This window comes from Malania oleifera, chromosome 6, assembly GCF_029873635.1.
Source record: "Malania oleifera isolate guangnan ecotype guangnan chromosome 6, ASM2987363v1, whole genome shotgun sequence".
In the NCBI taxonomy this organism is placed as follows: Eukaryota; Viridiplantae; Streptophyta; class Magnoliopsida; order Santalales; family Ximeniaceae; genus Malania; species Malania oleifera.
The window spans coordinates 81356931-81371699 of NC_080422.1; the positions used below are offsets into that span (position 1 = coordinate 81356931).

General features: G+C 34.8%; 1 protein-coding gene across 2 annotated transcripts; it reads right to left on the reverse strand.

The window, feature by feature from the left end:
- Positions 1-60: 60 nt before the first annotated feature.
- LOC131157528 (casein kinase 1-like protein 2) lies at positions 61-10305 on the reverse strand. Of its 2 annotated transcripts, none has more exons than XM_058111754.1 (14): positions 9758-10305; positions 9629-9669; positions 5666-5735; positions 5410-5558; positions 5224-5319; positions 5063-5133; positions 3861-3922; positions 3640-3703; positions 3474-3558; positions 3261-3387; positions 3060-3142; positions 2901-2964; positions 2425-2558; positions 61-891 (listed from the first exon to the last, which is right to left on the reverse strand). In XM_058111754.1, the coding sequence occupies exons 1-14, from the start codon at positions 9831-9833 to the stop codon at positions 601-603; spliced, it is 1413 nt and encodes a 470-aa protein (XP_057967737.1). In that variant the 5' UTR covers positions 9834-10305; the 3' UTR covers positions 61-600. The 2 variants fall into 2 exon arrangements, with proteins under 2 accessions (XP_057967737.1, XP_057967738.1); XM_058111755.1 differs by having other exon boundaries at positions 61-888; positions 9758-10303.
- Between the last annotated feature and the right edge of the window lie 4464 nt (positions 10306-14769).

The window sequence follows — 14769 nt, forward strand, 5'->3', positions numbered from 1 at the left end:
TAAGTTATTTTGAAGTAGAGAGTCATACAAAACATGCATGCCATATTTTGAGATAATATATGAAAATACTCGTGAGATAATAGTAATGTGAAAATATGTAGTTATTACAATGGTACAAGCATTGCCAATCAACCCAAATATTAAGTTGATACCACTGGCACAATGAAATTCTCCCAGTGCTGGTGTTACCCTTTTTCCCAGTCCATGTATTTCAAAAGTTCAAACCACTCCCTCAAGTCTCAAATGGCAAAAGTAATTTAAGAAACCAAGTGACTTTCCCAAGGAGGATAATATCAATACAATGGCCAATATCGGGTGCCCTTTAAGCTGAAAACCACAGGGCCCAACCAGCATCAACATAGCTTATAAGGCCAAAAAGACACTGAAGAAATATCGGTTAAATGGGAAAAACCAAACCAAACCAAACTTGTACTGGGGCAACTCAACGAGTAGAAGGTGCCTTCGACAAGATTGGTTGGATTCAGCTTCTGTCACTCATAATCGCTGATAATAATCCCTCCCCTTCTAGAGCAAATTCCAACTCGGAGTTATTTGGGAACAATTCAGGCACATGGAAGAATGTGAAAAGGTGGTGATGATCTAATGACGAACCCTCTCATCATTTTCAAAATGCAAACTCTCAATGCCCTTAAGGGCAGACTCATAATTCCTTGAGGTTGAGGCATTTCTACCAGAAGATGAGTGTCTCAGGTCTGAGGGTCCAATTCTTTGCCCACCAGCGATCCTGCGAACTGCTCCAGGACTAGCTTCAGTGGTGCGAGCATGAGGGGCATCAGAGTCACTTCCCATAATGGCTGGATCACGACTGCTAGAGACAGCAGCTCGCCTTGATCCACTTGACTGCCCCAAAAAACCAGAGCTTGATAACTGCTTCATCCAAAAGTATAATGATTCAGGTTAGCAAAATTATACTACTAACACATTTCAACATTTTATCCAATACATAATACATTAACCAAAAGGGAGAAAGCCTAAAAAATGTTCTGCTTCGAAGTCCAAACTTCCACAAGAAAAGTTCTGAACAGGCTGAAATCACTGAGGATTGCCACACCTAAATGATAAGACGCACTGTTGGTTTACTAATTAATTGATAAGGTAATCCCCTTAGTATTGATTGGGTAGTCTAAAGTAAAAGGATTCAGGCCAGTACCACACTCCAACAAGTCAAACCCATAATATGGGGATATAATTCCACCAGGTGAAAGAAGTTTCCATATGGTCACATAACACAAATTTAAATGCAAAGCAAAATAAATCGCATTTTAGAAAACATGAACATAATATATTATCAATTAAGAACTTAGAATGAACAATGCAAAAATTCTTTTCTCCTTTCCCCCAATTCAAGTCAGTCAAAAATAAACTCTATTATTAAATCAAAGGGTTTGGTACCAATAAGTTGAAAGAGTGCCAACTTATATAATTAAATCCAAATAACAAACCAGGGGAGAAATGAAAATTCAAATAGCATCATAAGATTCTGCTAATCCATACATGAACCTGCACCTTTAGGTACAAGACTTGGCATGCTTAGCTTTAAGAAGTGATATAAGCCCTGTGAAGCAACATCATGCCTTCATGGGAGAATTTAACACACGTTGAACATGTGTCCATGTTTCCTTAGTGTTGAGTAATTTGCTTCCTCTTTTGAATGCACATGTGCACACGTTGACCATGTGTCTGTCATGTTTCATTAATGTCAAGTATTTACTTTAGTCTTATTAATATATGTGTGTGTGTGTGTGTGTGTGTGTACATATATATATTCCAACATGTCATGAAATAGATGGGCAAGAGTTAGATGTGTGGGGTCATAATGTTATACCTGCACTTAAACTTAAATATAATTTTAACTACAAATCTTTCTATTACTTGCAAATTTAAACTAATTCTTTAACTAGAATACAAAAATTTGTGTGGCTTTTTAAATATTTATTAAACGCATTGGACATGTGCAGTAGATTCTTATATATTGTCATGGTGGCTTATTTCTAAAATATCTTGATGACTTCCATATGTGCTCTAATTAATATAGTAGTAGAATTGTGAAATGCTAAAATAGAAAATCAATGTTTGTTTTGGATACCATATAAGAACACATTATAAAAAATTATCCCAATCCTTGGGTTGTCTCATGTCCGCTACATCTTTTTTCAATTTTTTTGTTTTTTGGGATTTCCTGTGCCGGCATGTCGATTTTTTCAGTCACATCCTTTCTTGTATCCATGTATATACTTCGCACCTTAAGATGGTTTCCTTGAAAGTTCCTTAAAGGTGTATGCCTTAAAATCCTTCATAAACCAGTATTAAACAAACACTATAGAACTGAAGAAACCAATTCCACAAGCCATTAGATATCACAAGAACAAAATTAAGGAAAACCAGCAAATCAAATTAGCTTACCATAGCCTCTTTGGTAATTGCTGAATCAGCAGCAACTGGGCTCTTTTGTCTCGACAAACTTCCAGAATTTATAGCAGGTCCTCTACGACGGGAATAATCCATGGACGACAACCCTACAGGACGGCCCTCATCACCTACTTGGACAAAGATGAAAATTGTATAAAACACACATCCAGCAGCAACAGAGGATCAAAAAAGTACCAGTATTAACCAGGAATCAAAAGTTTTGTAGTCAACAAAAAAAGGGGCATTATGGGGGAGAGAGAGAGAGAGAGAGAATCCATCAAGCAATGAGGGAACTTGTCTGACAAAACCAACTGCAAAAGACATTGAGATCATCCGAAAGATGCATATTTTGCATTAATGAAAGAAGCAACACAAAGAGACAAAACAAAGAACAAAAAAAAAAACAGAAAAAACAAAACAAAACAAAAACAACACAGACAAAACAAAACAAAAAAACAAAAAGAACCTACCTGATCGCCTGTCTGCATTAACAATGGCTGCGGGCATTCCAGAACTTGTTCCAGCACCAGCACCCTAACGAGGAAAAAAAAAACATTAAATAAAAAGCATGTATGTGCTTGAAGACCAATAGAATAGAAACCATCTTGCTAAAATCTCATGTTACTTACGAGAGCACGAGCTGGAGGAGTCGCAAGCTGTGATTGCTGATACTTTAATATGGTCCAGTCAAACACATAATCAAACTGGAAGCCTGCGGGAGATTGAAACAATGACGAGATAGAATAAAAGCTGTTACTGTATAAATTTTTTTAAGTTTCTAGCTGTATTTGTTAAATGAATAAATTTAAGAAAGTCAAAAATATTATAACCTTCACGAATAAAGAGTTCGCGAAATATTCTTTTCAAATAGGCATAATCTGGCTTATCATCAAACCGGAGTGACCGACAATAATGGAAGTATGATGCAAATTCTGTTGGATAACCCCGACACAAGGCCTAGAAAAGTAAATTTCCCTGTTACAATTTCATAAAGCAGCACATACAGAATATGCATCTAACTACTATCTTTGGAAACAACGTACCTCAATTGATGTAGAAACTTTTTTCTCACTAATTTTCTCATACTTCTGTTTCTTTGTTCCTGCTTTTAGACCCTGCCAAGGAAGACTAGAAAGAAAAAGGGGCATGATGAAAAAGATGTCCACAAAATGACACTGAAAAGCAGCACAAAGTAGTAGCAACAATCACCTTCCTCTCAGAAAGTACATAAGAACATAACCAAGAGATTCTAGATCATCCCTCCGGCTTTGCTCTATAAAGTCCAAAAATGTGAAGGTAAAAAAAAATCTCAGAACCAAGACAAGAAATTTTAAAAAAAAATCTCAGAACCAAGACAAGAAATTTATCTAGAAAAACTACAATTAAAAAACATGTCAACTGGAAGAAAATAAAGACAGACAAAAACTTGCCAATTCCGAGATGAGTGTTCATGCTGGCATATCTTGCAGTTCCAGTTAAATTCTTATTCTCTCTGCAAAATTTATAACCAAATATGAACAACTGGAATAAATTATTTGAATATTTGATCCACAACTAAGTAATAATAACAATGCAAGCATATTTTAATTAATATAGCTGAATATCAAAAAAAGAGATTGGATAACAGTAAACAAACATGAAACTAGCATGCTAAGCCACAGCAATAAGTTCGACACATAAGCACTATCACCACCATGATAAACATTTCGACTACCACAATTACTACAACCACCATTACTGGCACTGTCAAACCAAGTACAGTATTCCCAACAGTTGCCTCAAAGGACAGAAAAGCAATCATTTCGACCAATGTTTTAAAAGGCTCAACCCAGGCAAACCTCAAGGTGAGGCTCGCCTCAAGGCAAGGCAGGCCTAAAATGCCTTGAGGCTCAATCTAAAATATCAAATTCCAAAAAGGCTACCACATTACATACCAAGGCTTACACATTCTGGGTGTGTGATTCTCAAGTTAGAATTGGTTTCAAAATTTTAACTACATGTTTGTATAAAAAGGAATGTTATAATATGAGTTTATTTCTAAAACTCTTGAACCTCAACCTTTCCAAAAATAACTAGGAGTTGTATCTTACAGCATGAAAATAGTTTGAACATGGCTAACAAGTAGTTTGCAAAGTAAATCTAGTTTTTCCTTTTTACATTATATTTGTCAGTTTCTTAATTTTTACTTTATTTTAAATATACATAATTTATTTAACGTATTTTTATCTTAAAAACAAATTCTCAAAAGGCCTACGCTCCAACGCCTTAAGGCTTACGCCTCACCTCTAAGGGGGTTAAAATGCCTTGTCTTATGCCTTCGCCCTTTAAAACATTGATTTCAACAATTACTGCCTCTAAAAATATTGTAATACCAACACTAAAAAATGGTTAAAAATTAAAGTTTTTATGCAAGCAAATGACAATAGAGTTCACGTGGCACAGTATCGTAGAAGCATTCTCACTGTTAGTCAATGACTTCCAAGTAGGCACAATATTGAAAATGAACCAACTAAAAAAGGTCATCAACTAAAGTGAAGCAGCTAGTCGGAGCAAAAATAATCTAGAGAAGATTTGGAGGCTCAAATGTCCTCAAAAACATGTAACCATCAGGGCATAACAAATCTCATCTTACCGATAAGGAATGTGTTGATGCGTTGAGTTATCTCTATATTTCTTAGCCAAACCAAAATCAATGATGTAAACCTAAATCCATGAAATGGTAAAAGATGCATTAATACGGATGTGCTAAAAAAATCTTTCTTTAAAAAAGAAGTATAAATTCAGAACAGTTACCTGATTGGCTCGCCTTCCCAAACCCATCAGAAAGTTGTCTGGTTTGATATCTCGATGTAGAAATGATTTAGAATGAACAAATTCAACACGATTAATCTGAAATGGGTATTACAGTTGGCATGAACTCAAAACTTGAACGAAGAACTAAAACATAATAACACTTTTGCCTAAATCAATGAAGCCTACCATTTGATCAGCAAGCATAAGAACTGTCTTCAAAGAAAATTTCCTGCTGCAGAAGTTGAATAGATCTTCTAAACTAGGTCCAAGCAAATCCATCACTAGAACATTATAATCTCCCTCCACACCAAACCATCTCACATTTGGAATTCCAGCTGCCAAATCAAGAAGGGTTGGCTATGAAAATAGTAGATCAATAAATAATTAAGAAGAATCATAAGATATCCACTCATAGCAAAGACTATGAACAAAATTTACTTACTTCCTCCTTGTAGAATTCTGTATAACTTGGATTCATATAGCAACTGGGGATGCTTTGTCTTGACATTTTCCTGAGGAAAAAGAAACAGTATCAGCATCATATCCATCAAGAAGAATTTGTTATTGCAAGTAGCAATCCATAATACATTTAAAATTTATATAGATTGCTAAGCTCAGGAAGAAAATGACAGTTTAAAAGAAATTGTCAACTTTTCGCTATTTAAATTAGATAATTTTCTTCAATAAAAAAGAAGAGAATTTATTAAAGAAAAAAGAATGTACAAAAGGGAGAATAACAGAATGTATAAAAGGAAGCATAAGAGATCCTCCTATAAGTAAATATAACCAAAAGAAAAAGAAAAAAAAATACAATCAAAACAACAATGGGTAAATAGATTTTATTACAGCAGAAAGTTAGTTTATCCAGTGTATCCCTATTATTTAGCCGTGGTTCCAGCATCCTACCAACTTGCTAAGTTGTTAAGGCTAGACTAAATTGAATTCTAGTCATATAGTAAATTTTAGAATTTATTGCATTTTCCAGAAAACTAATGAGGTCTGCTAGGCATGTATTGAAACTGAAAATCTAAAGAACTGGCATATTTTAAGCATGGCATATCCTCTGCTTGCAAAAAGAACATTGCATTTTAACCATTTTGATGCAGTTCTACATGATAAAAATCAGCTCCAGGAAACTATAAAAATTTGACATATAACCACAGTATTTATTTTATTGCGCACCAATTTTCCATAAATTACCAAGCTAATGACAACATTCACAGCATGCAAATAAAAAAAAAAAATTGAGGCATAATGCATTAACAAAATTCTGTGCAGCCTTTCATTCTTTAAATTTCAAATGACAAAAGTCCATTTCACAGACCTTGTACAAGATACACGACATGGGGCAGAACACAACATGATTCACTTTAAAAAGCATCTGGTTCCAGTGCCATCAAATTGTGGCTATAAGTTACAACATATGATCTACATATTTACACACACAAATCAATTTTCAAGAAAAACAAGTTAAGCTTGTAATATTTCTTTTTAAAATACTATATTTCTATTTGATATTTAAAAAAAATCAAATTAAATGAAAATGGCAGAGATCATCTTCTTGTTTTATTGCCGCATCTGCAACAAATTTATAAAGATCTTAAAATCTAACAATTCTTTATGCCCTCTGCTTTATTAAAGAAAGTCTTAACAGTCAAAATTTATTTTCAAGCATTAGAAGGCACATAGAGATATACCATGACACCGTTGATGGTAAAAAGGATATCTCAGGGCCACAAGGCTCCCCACTTTGCGAGGGTAGGGGGAGGGTTGTCACAATAACAACTAAAAATCCAAACACTCTAGAAACACAATCGCTTACACTTCAACAATGAGATGCAGTAAAGATTAACTAACTGGGAAAATAAGTTTAACGATTTAGCTCGACTTAAATACTCTATAGAGTAGAAAGGGGAAAAAAACGAAAAGAAGAAAAAATCATTGTTTCATGATATCAATGTTGTAATGCAATCAAGTGAGGCATTTTAAACCTTGTGCAGCAAAGCATAAGCCTTAAAGCCTCAAGATGTAAGAATTTTGGAAATTATATTTTTTTATTATAAATAAATAATATATTTTGAAAAATAAGAAAAAAGGCAACTTACAAATAAATTTAGGAAAAAAAAATATCTGATTTGTAAACCACTATTTGGATATTCTTAGCATATAAAATTAAAATCATTCAAGAAAGCAATGCTAAGATATAATCATAAGATTACAAAGTTTAAATTGTATTCATGATTCAAAATCAAACTTTCAGTTGTTTTTTAAAAATTTAGGTTCAAGAGTTCTAGGGATTCACTCAGCTTAGAGCATTCACTAGTCCTTTACATACTCATGATTTAATTTTGCTAGTCTATTTTAAAACCACATTTAAGTTAAAAAGCATAAATTCCAACCAAAAAATGCAAAAGGCACACCTTTGTAGAGATTCTTAAGCCTCTATGTATTATACATTCACCTTTTGAGAGTTCAGTATTTTAGACTATGCCTCAGGTATTTTGAATTTCTACCTTTCCAAGGTAAATAGAAATAGAAACATATGATAACACATAACATCCAACAAAAATCTCTCTACCCTTATCCTAACAAATTCAAACATCAGCCTCCTCAACAGAACCAAGCAACACTCAAGAGCTCATCATGGACAAAGGCTTATGAATGACATCCCATTCATTTATGAGAAGGATCAAAATAGAGCAAATGAACAACAATCTTACCATATAATTTTGCATAGGACACAACAACCGCAAATAGGAACCTCAAGAAAGCCACCAATCCCAATTACAACCTAAATCATAATAATAATGTAACAAAAATGTACAGAACATCCACCATTTATGTAACTCATTAACACTCTACTTGAATGAATATCATTATTTGTGCATCTGCATAATTGAATTAATAGGACAACAATAACATCAACAACCGACAAGCCTCAAGTCCCACTAGGTTTAGTTGGCTATACAACCATTCTGCATTAATAGAATAATATCCTCTGAAAGTTGGGGTGCTATCAAATCAGTACTCATCCAAGTTAATTTAGATCTACCTCTATGCCTTCTGCAGCCTCTAACAACAACTTCCTCACTGAGAATTGTTTGATCTATATTTCAAGAACCATCTCAACTGCCCTTCCCTTGTCTTCTACAAAGTATTCATTCCTTCCTTTCTTGTTTAGACTAATATCATTCATCTATCTTAGCATTCTCATTTCTTAACCTCCACTTTTTGATATATTGTTTCTCAATTGCCAAACATTCTAGTCCATTTAGCATAATTGCTCTTATAGCCAAATTATAGAAATTTCTTTTTAATTTTAAAGGTATTCTACTATCAAATAACACGCACGGGCATTTCTCTATTTTACCACCACTTTAACTCTGTGTATCTCATCTTCTTCAAGTTCTTTTTTTTTTTGATAAAGAGGTTTGACTGTAAATTGACCAGCTACATCTAGACACCTGATGCAGCAAATCCCTCTACCATAAGAGTCCACTTAAATACATGTTTGATCCCATGTGGAATCCATTCTTTGGACACCTGACTTGACAGCTCACCCTCACTGCTAGGCTGCCCTGCGATGGGTCCCCAACAATTTGTGTTTTACCTTGCATAATAGATTTAAGGTATCAAAGTATGTTGGCGCTGGGAGGAATTTCTTGACCATCAAGCTTAATGTTTTCTCCATTATTCTTTCTAGAATGACTAAATTGAATTCTTTCTTACTTCAATAGATCTTAAACCTCTAGATTCTAAGGTTACATTTCGGTTCACGAGATGTATTCCTAGGAATAAATTAGTTATAATCAGTTAATTACAATTAGTTATACAAAAAATTAAAGTTTTCACCATAGAGCAAATAACAAAGTGAATTTTTTTACGAATCCATAACAAAGATCAGACAAGGAATAACCATTTCCAAATTTCACCATGGGAATGTCTATTCATTTCTGATTACATACCGGATGAAATAATAAGGCATATAAAAGGAACAGCTATTCCATTTCTCATAGTATTTCATTTTATTTCAAGAAATAGCTATCATATGAACCGAATGGGTACCCTAAACATTTTCATAATTGAACTATTAGTGAAATCCAAGTTGGAAAAAACAAAACAAAACACTAGCATCCCGCAGACATTGAACTGCCAAACCAAAGCAATGTTCAAAACCATCATAAGAGAAGTAAACAGTTTCAAAATACAAATAAATAAATAAAAAGTATTCACAACTTCTGAGCTAATCCAGACCACAAATGAACCCCACCCCCCACCCCGCCCATGAAAAGGAAAAAGAAAAGAAAAAAAACACAGAAACACGAGCTGGTCTCAGACTACTAAATTATACAGTTACAGACCCGAGTAGAGAATGGAAGAGTAGCACGAATTGAGAACTACTCACCAGCTTAATAGCAACCTCTTCGTTTGTCTGAATATTAGTACCTGCAAACCGAAATTTAAAAAAGAGATAAATCATCATTCACACTCTCTAAAATAAAGACAGCAAGAGCACCAAATAATTTGAACAAACCAAGGTAGATCTCCCCAAACGACCCGCTACCGATCTTTCGACCGAGCCGAAACTTATTCCCAACGCGAGGCTCCATTAAACACACCTCCACACCACTAATAACCCAACTTCAGCCCCAAATCCCACCGCTAGTCGCAAATTCAACCCCTGATTTCGAGAATTTTAAAGAAACAGACGAAGTAGAAACAATTATTAACACAGAGAAACTCATGAAACACTCCACCGCTTAACCGCACCGACGTCTGAACCTCGATGAGTAGGAAACCGCAAAAACAGTGATCCAATCGACGCCACCATATCCCCACCAGGAAATGCAGCGAACCAAAACGAAGAGATAATTGAAACACAAAACGTTAACTGAAGCAGCAATTGAGAGAGGGAAAGAGAGAGATTGAGAGATCTAGGGTTTGTAATTCTCCGGAATCCTGACCGACTTGATTATTCTAGGGTTAGGTTAAAGGAAGGTTTTGGTGATAGAAGAAAGAGGAGAAAGTAAGCAGAAGAGAGAAATCTCTCTCATCGCGTCGATGGTATCGAAACAGGAAGGCGTCAGGACGATTAGTGCGCGTGCGGTAGGAGAATAGGGTCGGTCACGCGTGTACGCTGCGCGTGAATCGGGGATTCGGAACGTATCGGGGCCTTCGCCCCGGTTTCAGCTGGGGTCCATGTCAGGTGCCTTTTATTCACCCGGTTGGAGCGTTTTTGTCACGTGATCAAATTGAGTGTGAGCTAAGCTCTCCAAGGATTTGCTTTCTTTGTAGGGCTAAATTTTACTTCCAAAGACACAGATTTTTTTATCTTCAGCTTTTAAAATAATGATAAAATAATATTTTATTAATTATTTTAAAATTTTAAAAATAAAAATAAAACTTTTTTTCACAAGTAAACAATAAAATAATATTTAATTAATTATTTTTAAAATTAAAAATAAAAATAAAATTATTTTCTACAAGTAAACACAATTTTTAATGTTATTTTACTTTTAATGTTAATTTTACTTATACCCTAAAGTTTAAAATTATTTTCAATATATACCTTAGAGTCATAAATAAAATAAGGTTTATAACAATTAGCAAGAGTTCTTAAAGGACATCCTTAAACTCACTAATTATTAAAACACTTAATATAAAATAATTTTTCCATAAATAGGTGACATTATGGAGTGTAATATGTACAAATGTTACTCCATTGATGTGTGGCAATAAACTTTTTGGGATAGTATATGAAATAGAGGCTAACATATGTATAGGCGACAAACATATATCAAGAAGTCATAATATAAAGTCATAGGACATCTACTAGCAAGTCATGCCATACAATATGCACCGATAAGCCATATAATAGACTATAAGTAAAATCGTTATATAACTTCAACCGAGGTAATTTATGTAAGACAAATTGACCATATTCTCTTATTTACCATCAATGACTTAAGCATTGGAAATGACCCTAAAAACTATTGAGAGTCTCCCAAGCTTCTTTTTCTCTTGGTTGGATGCGATTGTTAAGTCTATGGACACAAATATCAATGATCGATTGTTTGCATCAATAAAATGACTACACACGTAAGGAAAGATATGCTTCTCATAATAAATATGGCAATCCTCGCAACAAAGTCATAACACATATATACACACATGATAAGTGCTGAGAGAGTATAAATTGGATCATTATGGCAATCATTCATTTAACCAACCTCACAAATAGTCGTCAATAAGTGGAGGACTAGGTTAGTAAGTTGCTAAATAACCGAAATTTATGTGTCAAAGATAAGATAGTGATTTTAGCACATTCCTTGAGCACTTGAAAACATCTTAACACATTTGACTCTCGTGAAATCCAAAAGTTCTCTTACAAATTCATATGCAGCATGACATACAACTTTGTGTTTACTATTACCATTTTTGTTCTAGGTAATAATTACTTTTTGCATTTGCTTGTTCAAGTGCTTAGTAAAGGAAGCATTGAACATAAACATTTGGTTGTAAATGACGATAAAATTCACATTGCCAAGCATATACATAATTATATTATGAGAATGTATTGTTCTCAAAATTTCCCTCTTTGAAACTCATGCACAAGAAAAGATAAAGGAAATAATTAAGCTATAAGGAGACTATTTTACGAGATCATGAAACCAAATTCTAAAGAGTAACCCTACGGGACCAAGTCAAGCTTTAAGGAGTTGATCTATGGTCATAAAAACAAAGCTCTAAAGAGCCACCCTATGGTGTTATGAAATCCAAACCTTAAGGGTCTCCCTACAAGACCATAGAGACCAAGCACTAAGAAACTACCCTATGGGCTATGAAAACTAAGCTTTAAGGAGTTGTCCTAAAAAGTAGCCATATGAGACCAACAAGACCAAGATCTAAGGACTTATCCTATGAGTCTATGAAGACCAAGTCTTGTGAAGTTTCCCTACGAGGCCAGGAACAATAAACCTTAAAGGGTTGCGTCAATAAGGAGTGAAGATTAAAACCCAAAAAAGAAAAAGGAATTTGGGAAACACATCAACTGCAGGGATTAATGAAGCCAAAAAAATGTGTGTGTGTGTGTGTGTGTGTGTGTGTGAGAGAGAGAGAGAGAGAGAGAGAGAGAGAGAGAGGAGCACCATAACTTCAGGTCCCAAGGAGGCCTAATGATTAAAAAAAAAAAAGAAAAAAGAAAGGGAACACCTTGGCTCCAAGGCCCGAGGAGGCCCAGCCAAAATAAAAATATATATAGAGAGAGAGAGAGAGAGAGAGAGAGAGAGAGAGAGAGAGAGAGAGAGAGAGAGAGAGAGAGGGAGGAGGAGGAAGGGGAGGAAAGAGACTCATTAACTCTTTAAACCTTGAAGACACTATTCCATGATTAGGAGGGAGCAGCATATTATGGGAACAAATTTGATCATCGTTGAGGGACTCCAAAGGGCATCCATGAAACTCACCAATTAGTCTGGAACTCATAGAGAGTAACCTTCTCAAAAATAGATGGCATTATGAACTTGTAACCTTCATGGTACCATAGGTACTTCTATTAGATCTTCTTGGAAAAGCCTATAAAATGGAGGCAAATATAGACAAGTGGGGGTCAAGATGCAAGATACAACATACTGGCCTTGCACAAGTGACTCACTCTGAGATGAGTAGTGCAAAGGCTATCCCAAGTATAAGAGTTATGTAATCATTAGCCTAAAAGCCCAGATCGTCTCCTCAGGGAATGCAGCTCGGTTTCAAACTCGCATAAAATAGAAAGAAGAAAATAAGAAAATAGTTTACTGAACATAATTTAGATTTGATTTCTTATGGTTTTTGAAAATTTGTGGTGAATTTAAAATGACGCAAAACCTAAACTATGAACCTAACACGCATAAACCAACCAAACAACTCACTAATTAAACACTCAAATAATAAATCAAAAGCAAGAACCTCACTAATCAGTTTCAAATAAAGACAAAGTAAACTTAAACTTCAACAATGGCTTAAAACTTTAACAGTGATTTAAAAAACATAAATCCAACAATGATTTAACCAAAAATAAACTCAACAAAAATAATTAAACTTCAACAATGACTAAGAATAATAAACCGAATCAACACAATAATAACTTGAATAAAATAAACAATGGCTCAACTAAATGACAATAAACTAAACTTAAGAATAAATAAAGCTCAACTAAATAAATAAATTAAACTAAACAATGAATAAACTCAAACAAACTCTTAAATAAAAATAACTGAATTTAAACTAATGAAAAGCTCTAACAAGATATTTAAAATGCATTAAAGTAGAATAATAAATAACAAAGTTCCAACAAAGTATTTAAAATGACATTAAATTAAAATAAAACAACTAAATAACAATAAAAGAAACAGAGAGAGAGAGAGAGAGAGAGAGAGTTTTGAGGAGTATGGAGTTCAGGTCCTCCTAGCTGCTGCTTCTGTGCGGCGCTCTCCCCAAAGCACACCTCTCCCCAGAAAGCTACTTACAAACCCTAGCTAAAAAACCTTTTTAAAAGCACACTAGCTCCCTTTACAATAAATGTCCTGGCTTCCTTTTCAATAAATGCCCTAGCTACCTTTTAATTCCCTTAAGGCTAGCCTTCAAGAGCCAACACACAGTAGGCCCAGACTCTTATATTCTTCCACGCACACCGCCTAAGAAGAACTCCAACTACTACCCTCCATGTGGTCTTGTCACATGCATGCACACGACCCAGCTAGCCCTCTTCTCTCAGCGCATGTCAGATTGGCCGATTGGCATACCTCCCAATAGACCCTACGGGCAGCTTCTTGTTGTCCAGCACCCAACCCACGGATTGCCTCTTCACGTGCATGCATGGGCCGATCTAGCCTCCCTTCTTTATGCATGCGCCCTTTTGCATGCATGGCTTCCTTTTCACACACTCACACAAATTTCAAGGCTCCAATACATAACCTTCATGGACACAGCCTGACGTTCATGGCCCTTAAACAGCTTCAAAACATGTGCATGACCCAACTTTGGCTCTCCACTCTTCACACAGCCCACGTGATTCTCCTTAATGTTGCATGACAAAGTTGGATGCCGCCTAGCTCACGTACACGACTCCCATTCACGTGCATGGGCTTCATTGGATTTGCAAGGCTTCACACAATATTATTTTTTTTTCTTTTTGATTCTCTTTTAAATGTCCAAGAAGGTCCTACAATAATTAAGTACAAAAACTCATAACTTTACAGTAAGGATAGAATTAAAATTCAAGTATCATAAATTGAGCTCAACATTGTAATATTGGACATAATTAAGCATTTAATTAAAATTATAACGCTTAATTAAAACATTTAAATACTTAATTACGCAACTTTGATGCATAATCACACCTCCCAATTAACGTTTTGCTAATCTCTAGCAAATAACGTGAATGTAATCAGACCAGGGGAGTAGCAATCACAATTCCAATACTTTTGAAAATCACATGTCATGAAATATGCTTAAAGAGTTTAGGAACACAGGAAATAGATTAATTCACATTAAGTATCAACATAGATA

Bases quoted from the DNA above. Each gene is read 5' to 3' on its own strand.
- LOC131157528 (XM_058111754.1), bottom strand. From the start codon at position 9,833: ATGGAGCCTCGCGTTGGGAATAAGTTTCGGCTCGGTCGAAAGATCGGT. The intron at 5,736-9,628 runs GTGAGTAGTTCT...CTTTTTCCTCAG, and splicing joins AAGAGGTTGCTATTAAGCTG to GAAAATGTCAAGACAAAGCA. The intron at 5,559-5,665 runs GTAAGTAAATTT...TTGATTTGGCAG, and splicing joins CAGAATTCTACAAGGAGGAA to CTGGAATTCCAAATGTGAGA.